The 10,976-nt window shown below is 40.5% G+C and overlaps 1 protein-coding gene across 1 annotated transcript; it reads left to right on the forward strand.

Annotated features, from left to right (window-relative positions):
* The first annotated feature begins 1,206 nt into the window (after positions 1-1,206).
* Positions 1,207-10,325, forward strand: nudc (nudC nuclear distribution protein). The gene is made up of 9 exons (XM_074686096.1): positions 1,207-1,410; positions 2,087-2,164; positions 2,553-2,762; positions 2,858-2,941; positions 3,008-3,121; positions 3,278-3,472; positions 5,193-5,276; positions 5,392-5,510; positions 10,029-10,325. Exons 1-9 carry the CDS (start codon positions 1,336-1,338, stop codon positions 10,078-10,080), a joined length of 1,011 nt encoding a protein of 336 aa, XP_074542197.1. The 5' UTR covers positions 1,207-1,335; the 3' UTR covers positions 10,081-10,325.
* The last annotated feature ends 651 nt before the right edge of the window (positions 10,326-10,976 follow it).

The raw sequence follows: 10,976 nt of genomic DNA on the forward strand, positions 1-10,976 counted from the left end.
AGCACACCATAAACTGTCAGGGTGAATGACATTTGTCGTGTTTGTCTTCATTCCCTCAGGCTGTACCAGTCTATCAAGCTTTGGGGTCAATGCACAGACTGGCCCACTGACCTCTGACCCTTGGACCTGTATGACTGTTTTTTAATATCTTGATGACTAAAGCTGTACTGGAATATTGGCTTGATGTCTAGGTCGCACTTTGATTCACAGCAGCAAAAATCCTACTGTCAAAGGTTACTCTAATGGATATAGATTTTGTGAGAATATTTCATGGTACCTTTAAATTAATTTAAGCGTTAAACAGAGAGTCAGCTCACCTAATATGTTTCTGTAGATATAAGCTAGACTCAGGAGACGTTTTTCAGTCTTCTATGGTCCAGGTCTGGTGAGCCTGTGTGGATTGTAGCCTCAGTTTCCTGTTCTTAGCTGACAGTAGGGTCATTTGGTCTTCTGCTACAAGGTTAGACGTGTTGTGCCATGTTTCCTAAGTCTCTTAAATCACCTTTCTTATTCATTCTGACGCTCGTTGCATTCTGCTAAATATTCAAACCCTGGCAGCAGCACTTGGACTAACTTCCAGTCTATTGATGTTGCACTAACTGATACTAAACTGACTGACTGGACTACTGGACTTTAGCTCCTCTTTTGCATGTAGCCTTTGGTATTGAAAGCTTAAAATAGCTGGATCAATGGAAGAAGGGTTAACAGGCTGCCTTAAGATAAATTAAAAACCATTATGAGATTAAGTACACGGTTATTTCTATACCTTCCTGCGTACTTAAAAGGGGAGGGTAGAGTTTCCCTTTTATTTCAAGAGCACTAATACTGTATTACAATGCCTAAAAATGAAGATGAACATGCCATTGAACCCAACGGAAAGAAAGAAATCCATAAAAGTTTTTTTTTTGTAAGACAATGTACGAACGGATTTTTTTAATGAAAGGTGAACAATTAAAAAAAAGAATAAACAAAGTTATCGTTATTTTTTTTATTTTAAAACCAAAATTATTACTCATTTTTCTCACAATGTAAAACAACAAACATAAAATTGTTTGAGGCCCAAAAATGAACAACAACAGTTATTTCATTTTTCCTATCTAGAATATTCTTTTTCTTTCGTCCCGCTTTAGTCCCGCCTAGAAGGAATTCTCTCATACGATTGGCCAATACAGACGTCATATTTAATATTGGCGTATCGATTGGTGCAATAGCAAGTAGGGGCGGGGTTTGTGATCAGGAAGTGAGTAGCGTGACTGTGGGCCTAACACATTGCCGCTAACTGAGCATTCCCCTTCTCAACAAACATTTTAAGTTAAACCTTTCCTAACACCAACAATGGGCGACGATGAAGAAAAGTACGACGGCATGCTGCTTGTCATGGCTCAACAGCATGAAGGAGGAATACAAGAGGTAACTAAGTGTGATGCTAACATGCTACAGCTACCATGCTAGTGTTAAAGCTAATGAAGGTAGCCGTTAGAATTGTAGGCATCTCTTGACTGCTATCATAGAAAAATGTGGATCTTTCAGAGTATTTTTCGCTCTCCGGCACATGTTATCAGGTTAATAAATGGAGTGACTCAGGTTATCCATATTCTGTGTGCTGTATGGCTCAGGGGTTGCTTTTAAATCCAACAAACGTGCTTGAAAAAGCTACATAATCAATCATTATCCCTTGGAGAGAGTTAAAAGTGTCAATGTTTTTCTTTTACAGAGAACAAATTCACCGAGTTTTTAATCAATTGACAGCTTTATCTTACTTAGAATTGCTTGAGTTTTGTCTTGCTAAAATTAGAACGTCTCAAATAATTATTCTGCTAACATGTATTTGATTAAAAAAGAGAAGAATAGTAAAGTTGATTAAGTTAATAGTGAAAAGTGATTTGTTATGCAAAAACAATGTTTATGAGATGCTCGGAACTGAAACTTTGAATGACAGCTGGTGGAAGACGTGAGAGAAAAACAATTTTCATCCAGACTCCTTTTCTGTACCTAAGTGTAGTGGGGTTATTGTTAAAGAGAGGGAAAATGAAGCAAGTTATAATTATGACTCTATTCACACGTTGTTGTTTTTTTATCTCCGCAGTTGGTCAACACATTTTTCAGCTTTCTCCGCCGGAAAACTGATTTCTTCACCGGTGGTGAGCCAGGTGCTCCAGAGAAGGTATGCCGCAAAACGATGTTCACTCACACTGCAATCACATGGAGCAAGTCTGGGGTCACACCTTCAGCTTATTGAAGCACCTTCTTAAAGCGACCATGTTTACAAAGCCTAAAACTATTAAATTGTCAGAAAGTCTGTAAATTAGATTTACAGAACTTTAACACTGAAAATTTACAGTTAAAAGTACACATTCATTTGCAAATAGAAATTTTAAACAAATAATCAAGCTGGTGTACTGTCTGTTTGTACGCACAGGGTGGATGTATTTAAAGGGTGGTTGAGAAAAGCCCCAAAAGTCAAAAGCTTCCTTGAAGTTTAACACAACATATGATCCCATTGATAACCAGTGACACTTTCTCACATTTTTCCCCTTCTCTCTCTCTTCCAGCTTGTCAAAGATGCCCTTGCCCATCACAATAAACTCGCACTGAAGGCCCACAAAGAGAAACAGATGAAGCAAGAGAAGGAGAAGAAAGAGAAAGCTGAAAGAGCAGCCAAACTTGCAGAAGAGGAAAGGAAAAAGAAAAACAAAGATGGTCCAAGAATCCAGGAACTGACCGATGAAGAAGCAGAGAAACTTCAGTCTGAACTTGACAAGGTGAAACCTGAGCGTGACAAAGCTCTGTCAAACCTTCAGCTGCTGCTTTCAAACCGTTTAAAGTATTACTTTTATTCCTTTTCTCCTGTTTTTAGAAAAAGAAAGAAGAGGAGAAAGTAATGAATGCAACAACAAATGATGCAAAGAATTCATCCAGCAAAGCAGAAAAAGACAAAGGGGTGAGTGAAGCGTTGGTTTAAGAGTTTGGTGGTAATGTGCTGTGACTAAATCTCATCTCTCCTCAGTCTGAGTCAGAGGGAGAGGAAGACGAAAAGGACAAAGATAAGCTGAAGCCAAACGCTGGAAACGGAGCTGATCTGCCAAACTACAAGTGGACGCAGTCTCTGTCTGAAGTTGATGTGAGTGACTTTTGACTTCTGGATGGTGGTTTGATGGTTCATTCATGTGGCAAAACAGGTCTCTAGACAGCATTCATTATTCACCCTCAGAGTTTGTTTTTGTTTTGTTGAATAACAGACTCTAATGTGCTGTATTTATTTCACCCCCTCAAACAGCTGGTCGTGCCTTTTGATGTAAAGTTCCGCATTAAGGGCAGAGATGTGGTCGTGGACATCCAGAGACGCACCATCAAGGTCGGCTTGAAGGGTCATCCTCCTGTTATCGAAGGCCAGCTTTACAACGAGGTGAAGGTGGAGGAAAGCTCCTGGCTAATTGACGATGGCAAAGTTGTCACAGTGCACCTGGAAAAGGTAAGAACTATATTTTTGAGGAAAATACTTTAAACTGATCACAACAACTAGTTTATATCACTGCAACAAAAAAAAAAAAAGAAAAGAACTGCTGAGCTGTCTAGTCACACCAGAGGACAGGGGGACCAAGAGATTTGGGTCCATTGTCAAAAAATGCTGTGTACTGGAAATAAAGAGAAAAGGATCCATATGTCATGCTTTGTGCAAACAGAGAAAAGAAACACACCAAGACTCTTCTTTCTCCTCAAAGTTGATATCTGAGAAATGGTTGACGAAACTTCCTCACACAGGTCACAACAGACCTCATTCATCAAACGTGCAAAAAATACGCCCGAAAAATGGGTGTGCGCTCATTTCCACGCAATCTGAACGTGGGCGCAGGGTACGCTCAAATCCCACACCAGGTCTAAGTTTGCGTATTCAAGTTTCATGTCAGTGGGGGTACACCTCATCAGAGCTTGAACACATTTTTAAAAGCCGACTTCCCACGATTCCTGACCTGAACAGAAACAGTTAATAATATTGTGGCTTCTAATGGTCAGATGTCATGGATTGATTACGATATGAACGAAAGATGTGTAAAGTGAATGTTTAACTTGGCCTTGGGATGTTGCTTTTATACACACAATCAAACAGAATGGCAACACTCGATATGTGTATTGATATTTATTATGATTATTCATATTAATTATGTATCCATGTTGATGTATGAACACATTAGATCTAAATTTGTTTGAAAAAAATCAAAGTAGGAAAAAGTATTTTTTCAATATGGAAACCACAAACGTGCAGCGATTCATTCTATAACAGAATGCAAATATGAATAGTGAATTTCAAACACTAATGTAAAAATTTAGCAAACAATACAGTTATGTTTACAATGAAACAGGAAATTGTCAGGAATTTTTGTACAACTATTTACAAAACCATCAGATGCCAATAAGATTATACAGAATAATTGCCATGAATCGCCTCATTGCTCTGACACACAAAAACTACACTATGCACTTGGCCCTCACTACACACAAACAATATAATCCAAACTTGTTAAAAGTCACAAATAGATTAAAACTCATTTTTGCGCATGTTGTAACTCCCAAAACGTTGTCTCTCTCCTAGCAACTGTATGATTTTTCTGATTGGCTGAGGTGATGCACTTTAGACCAATAGGAGAGGATTGTCTCTGTGTCTCTGTGTTGTTTTTCTAGTCCTATTTCTATCAGAAGCACCCACTTTTACAGTTTTATCCTGCACCAAACGCCTGACGGCATTTAGGAAACAGGTTTTCCACATCCTTTAACAGGAAACGTTTTGATGCTGGTAGTCTGACACACTGAATCCAAACCATCTCCAAATTATTGAGCCATCATTTCTCTTTGACTAACTTTTCTCTCAGTGACTGAATCCGTCTTGTGTTGTCGCGGAGTGAGGGGGGGGGTGTTGGTCACGTCACAGAGCTCGGGAGGCGGAGCAGAAAAGCTGTGAGTGAGAAATACAGACACAAAGAAAGGGAGAGGAGAAATAGGAGCAAACTCACGGACCATGGGAAAAAATGTCCTGCTAAATGATACGCAAAATCAATTATATCGATACAAATGCTTAGAGCTATTTTTATTTTGCGTAGAAGAAATACATTGATATTACTAATATATCAATATGTCGTCCAGCCCTATTTGAAATTGATCAGTCTGTTCGTTCATGTTCTGTCATTTACCTTCAGATTAACAAGATGGAGTGGTGGAGCAGGATCATTACCACAGATCCAGAAATCAACACAAAGAAAGTCTGTCCAGAGAACTCAAAGGTAAAGGAACAAAAGTTTTGGTCTCATTGGAGCTCTCCTCCCCTTCCTCACCTTCATCTGCTCTGTCAGCTTCCTGTCTCTGTCTCACCCTGTGTGTGTTTTCCCTGCTGAGCAGCTGTCAGACCTGGACGGCGAGACGCGTGGTATGGTGGAGAAAATGATGTACGACCAGAGGCAGAAATCAATGGGCCTGCCCACGTCTGAAGAGCAAAAGAAACAAGACATTCTGAAAAAGTAAGTCCGTCACACATCCACCTGTTCACCCATGAAACACCACAGATCCCCTCACTTTGTCTGCTGACTTCTCAGTTTCTATGTGTGAAGGAGTTTAGGTCACTTGTCAGTTGATCTCAGTGCAGTTTTGGTCGACCCAGACAGTTTGGAAGCTGGTGATGGTGATGGTGTGGTCGGGAATGTCCTGATGCATCCACAACTCCTAAGGCGCACCATACAGCATACAGCAAACTGTGTCTGACTCCTGGTTTGTCCTGTTAGCTCCTCAGTCTTTTTTGTAGAGATCCTGCATTGTTCATGATGAGAGAGAGGAGAGAAATGTCTTATATCTCATCTCCAAAAGCGTTGTCTTACACCAGCTCTCGTCTCTAGTCCTCTTTGTCTCCTCTGCTTCACCGTGCGTCTGAAATATCCAGAGTTCCAGGAAACTCCAGAGATTTGGACAATGAGTCGCCTGGATTTAGAGCTCCCAGCTGAGTACAGGTGCAAACATAGCATCAACAAGAACAGCAGCAGTGGTTAATGTTTGAGGTTCAGGCAGGAAAAACAGTCACCACATCCTAGAAGAACACAGCTTAAAGAGTTTGTCAGAGTGAAATGTGCTGAGGTTAAAATCAAGAGTACTGTACATCAAGAGAAAGGGGAGAGAATGGTGGAGAGGAGGTTAGAGAAAAGAAAATTGAGCTTAGCAGAACTTTGTCGCCTTTTTCAGGCTACATCAGCGAAAACCTGCAAACCTTTCAAAATATTTAATCAAGCCGTTTGTTCTGGAAAAGCATTGTGGGTAATGTAGTTCAGTTTTCCAAAGTAAAGAACGCTGACAGAAAACATGATCTCAAATGTTGATGGGTATGGTTTAGCGCTGTGTGACATTACGATAAATTTAATAGTGGGATATAGGCCTGTCACGATAACAAATTTTGCTAGATAATTTTCCAAAATATTATTGCCGATAAACGATATTACTGTCAATATTATTTTGATTTTTTTTTTTCATTTTTTCATTGATGTAATTATGATAAATGGGATAATAAAGTGAGTATACCATATCAAAAGCAAGAAACTTTAATTTCTTAAGAGAATTTAACTGTAATTAAAAGGTCAGGATCTTTGAAATAAAATAAATTAAACAAAAAATATAATAAATTTAACAAACAAGAAAGAGAAAAAAAATACAATGAAAATGAAATGGACTCTCTTTTAGAAAAAATACATGTTAATGAAAATAATTGATACTAATCAAAAACAATAAAACATAGACCCTGTCTCTAAAGAAAAAACGAAACTCAAAAAAAAAAAAAACAATAAATAAAAGAGAGTTTATACAGTTCCTGAATTGTGTGTAACATGTACTTTTTCCCAGTCAATCCGTACTGTCTGTCAAACGTTTTTAACATTTCTGGCTTTCAACTGTATTGAGGGCTGCATTTCTTTGGCAATGTAGCTGACTTTGAGCGCCCATCATTTGGCGCTTTATTTCTATTTACTTTGCCGACCAAAAGCCTCAGTAACAGCGGATTGTCAAAGAACAAGGCTCCGCTGCACCTCCCCTTTTACTTCTTTGTCGCCACTATTTTCAAACAAATGCGACATATCAGCTCGTTGGTGTTCATGAGCTCACACTTTGTTCATTCTGATAAAAAACAAAATATTCCCACACTGGGACTGTGGCAGGCGGCTTAAGAACCGTATCTTTGGTCCCATCACTCATATTAGCGTGTGTTTCCTCCTTACCCCTCAGGATGCTCGCTTCAGCTCTCTCCATGTGTACGCGCCAGCAGCCCCGTCTTCACCCCAAAGATCGCATTTTTGACAGATGCTCACTCTGCTATAAATCAACTAAATCCGCTATAGAACCTATGCACCCCGATGTTAGGAAAGATAGACGTAGTGAGCCGTCTTCTCATTCAGCCTCTTTGGTTGAAAGAGAGGAGGAAAACAAACATGCATGCACGTGTCAGTTTATCAAGGCTGGCAAACTTAGCGAGGACGTTTTTATTTATTGTTCGGATAATCGATTTATTGATTATCGTGACAGGCCTAGTGGGATATAAAAATGTCTACCCTTCGATACAATACAATATAACCCATTATTTTAAAGATATATCATTATTTTTATATATAGGGTATTGGTCTAGCTCTGTTGCTACACTGACAGTTCGGATACACCAGACCTTTTGTCAGGCTCCGCTCTGTTTTGTGTTTGATCCACAGAACTGCTGCTCACTGGATATTTTCTCTTTTTGGGACCATTCTCTGTAAACCCTAGAGATGGTTGTTGGTTAAAATCCCAGTAGGTCAGCAGTTTCTGAAATACTCAGACCAACAACCATGCCACGTTCAAAGTCCCTTAAATCAGCTTTCTTCCCTATTCCGTTGCTCGGTTTGAACTGCAGCGGATCATCTTGACCATGTCTACATGCCTAAATGCATTGAAATGCTGCTATGTGATTGGCTGATTAGAAATTTGCGTTAACAAGCTGCTGACAGGTGTGCCCAATAGAGTGTCCAGTTAGTGTATATTGTTATCAGGATATGGAATTGCGGATATTGAAATATAAAATTTTGTTCATATCTGACAACACCAGTATGAATAGGTACCTTGCTCTCATGAAACACTTGATGGAAACATGGGCTCACAGTTTGTTGTTTCTAAATAACTGCTGTAGTCTTCATACCTGCTGTAAGGAGCTGTAACAGAGTAATGGATGAACTCGTGAACATGTGACTTTACTCGGCCCGTGTTTAATTTTAACTCCACTGAGTCACTGACGAGTCTGTGACATATCACATTTAATATCACACAGACCGTGTGCTGACGTCAGAGCTGTGAATGCTGCTCAGACATCAGTGCTGGTAGTAAACGACCTATCCTCTTCCTCCTCTTCATCCTCTCAGTTCACTTTGAGATAGAGGAGCCTGCTGGAACGCTAAACCCTGCTTGCTCTTTATATTTAAATGCTGCCTTTAAGGTTTTTACAAGGGTTGAGCAACACAGGAGCGCTGTGTAGCTTTAGTGAGCTGCTGCTCTTTGACACCAAGTTCTTGTTGTGTCTGTGAAATCATGTCCTGATAGCGGCATTTTAAGAGATCATTGGTTTTCTTTTAACAGATTTACTACGCTGCATCCAAAAGTGAGGAGTTTAATGAGATGATTTATAGGCACTGTGTGTGGACCATCACTAAAGACTGTTTCCTATGATAAATTGGAAAGCAGATCTTTTTGAAGTCCCTGTGAGGAGTTTCTGAGGGCGTATTCAGACCTGGACTGTTTGGTCCACTTTAAACGGACCAGGGTTCGTTTCCCACGCTGGTGCGGGCTTTTCATGCAGGTGTGAATAGACACAAACGAACCCTGGTGCAGACCAAACAACCGGACCAAGACCCACTTTTTGAGGTGGTCTCGGTCTGCTTCCAAACAAATTCTGGTGCGGTTTGTGGTTCTCCGGTGCAGGTCTGAATACAAACCAAGGTCCATCCAAACTAACTACAGGATACATGCGCTTTTTGGGCCAATAAAGCCACCGTAACCTAACTGTCTTTGGTTCATACCTGATCCTCCGTCTTCTGTTTAGCCACGCTGTTGCCAGCATGTTGTGGGTCAGGACACACAGGGCATAGCGTCTCCTTGCTGCGCGCATTGGTCTTCTCTGTTCCAAAATTGTAAACGGTGTTGTTAAGCCTTCTTTGAAGGAGCTGCTCTTGAAACTGAAAATGATTTTGCAGCTCTAATAAGAGCAAAACACACAGACCAGGAGAGCGGCATGTAGGACTTCCATGTTTACCTCCATTTCTAGGTCTGTATTCTGTGTGCCAACCTTTGTCAGTGCTGTCCAATGAGAGCACTGATCGTCACACACGTGGATGTGTTTACAGAATATAGTCCACTTGCAAAAAGTAGAATCTGAATACAAACCGCACCAAATGAAAAAAAATAAAGTCCGCTTTTGGTCCGGACCAAACAAGTGGACCAAATACTAGGTTGATTAATGGGTTAGAGTTAGCCTCTATGACCAGCACTGGGAGTAATGTGTTAAAAAAGTAACACAGTTACAGTAATGTAATACTTTCTGCTGTAACACATTAATATGATGCATTACTTACTTTCTACTCATTCAAAACATGGAACAATGACAATTGAGACACTAAGTAAAATGTTTAAAATGATTTAAATTGAAGGCAATGCCAGCAGAGCTGGGGAATAAACTAATCTAATCTAACTGAAAAATGAATCAACAAACCCCAAAGACAGTGGCTGAGTCTTAACATGTACAAAATATTGAGATGGGAAATGTGAAGGGAGCCTGTTTTAGAGTTCACTGACTGTCCACACGGTGGGGCTGTAGCACAGGGTTAACAAGAGTTTGCTGGAAAATGTCCTGAGTGAAGTAGAAACACAGCATAAAGAAAAGGAGCTGAGCACAGAGACATGTCCTGCAGGGTTTACGCAGGCTGAAGAGGGAAAGGGAAAGACCAGGTCCTTGTTTTTTTGACCTGTTCTCTGGTCTCTTCCTGCAGGTTTATGGCCCAGCACCCAGAGATGGATTTCTCTAAAGCCAAATTCAGCTGAGACCTCACATCAGGCTTCATGTAGATCCTGTCAGAGCAAACAACAGGCCCCAATCATCCACTATCTCTCCTTCATCTGGACGAGGTTCAGACGACGGTTGTGTTCTAAGTTCAAACTGTTTTTCTTTTTTTTACGTGATAACCAGGTGGATGAGCGTGAGTCTCACATCCTCTCTGTGCATGTTGTCTCCATATTTAAATGTTGAGAGTGTCTGGATTTTTTAAATAAAGGAATATAAAAGTGAATGTGATGGATGAGTGTTTTTTCAGGGTACAGTGAAAGGGAAGCTTCATAAACTTCTCACCACAGGTGGGAAGAGCACTCGGCTCGCTCAGATCAAACAGTCCTCTTGGTTTGAATATAAGCCCAGTAACATCTCCCCTTTCAGGATCAATGAAGCGTTTCCATAAGGTGTGTCTGTTTCTCTCTTTTCAAACATTTGACTTGAGTAAATGCAGTTATCAACATGTCTGAAGTGCCGGGATAATCGACTGGCTGCTACCAAAGCCTCTTTCTCACTCAGACCACACTGGATATCATGCAGTGCTGCTAAATGTTCCTTCAGTGAGCACCAGTTTGCTTACAAGTCTTCTGAGCTGGTGTGACTGTCCACAGCTAACTGGACTGGCCTGTCAGGATGGTGAGAGGCTGTCGCCGTCACTGTGGGGACTGCAGGAAACATACATTAGCTTATGCTGGCCAGCAAGTCTTCCCAATGTGTGAAATTGCTCATGTAGTTCAAAAACACAGCAGGGACATCTGTCGGATCAGGACAATGAGGTTTAACATGGACTGGGTGTTGTAGACCCAGAGGAGGCTGGGAAATGGATGGATGATTAGACTGATACAAAGCAAGTTAATGACTTAGACTTTATGGACATTATGGAAGATGTCTT

This window comes from Halichoeres trimaculatus, unplaced genomic scaffold (assembly GCF_033239565.1).
Source record: "Halichoeres trimaculatus isolate MK-OKI-2021-1 unplaced genomic scaffold, fHalTri1.1 fHalTri1_scaffold_14, whole genome shotgun sequence".
Taxonomy (NCBI): domain Eukaryota; kingdom Metazoa; phylum Chordata; class Actinopteri; order Labriformes; family Labridae; genus Halichoeres; species Halichoeres trimaculatus.

Excerpts from the sequence above, each read along its gene's own strand:
- nudc (XM_074686096.1), top strand. The coding sequence starts at position 1,336 with ATGGGCGACGATGAAGAAAAGTACGACGGCATGCTGCTTGTCATGGCT. Across the intron at positions 2,165-2,552 it reads AGCCAGGTGCTCCAGAGAAG|CTTGTCAAAGATGCCCTTGC; the intron begins GTATGCCGCAAA and ends TCTCTCTTCCAG. Across the intron at positions 2,942-3,007 it reads AAGCAGAAAAAGACAAAGGG|TCTGAGTCAGAGGGAGAGGA; the intron begins GTGAGTGAAGCG and ends ATCTCTCCTCAG.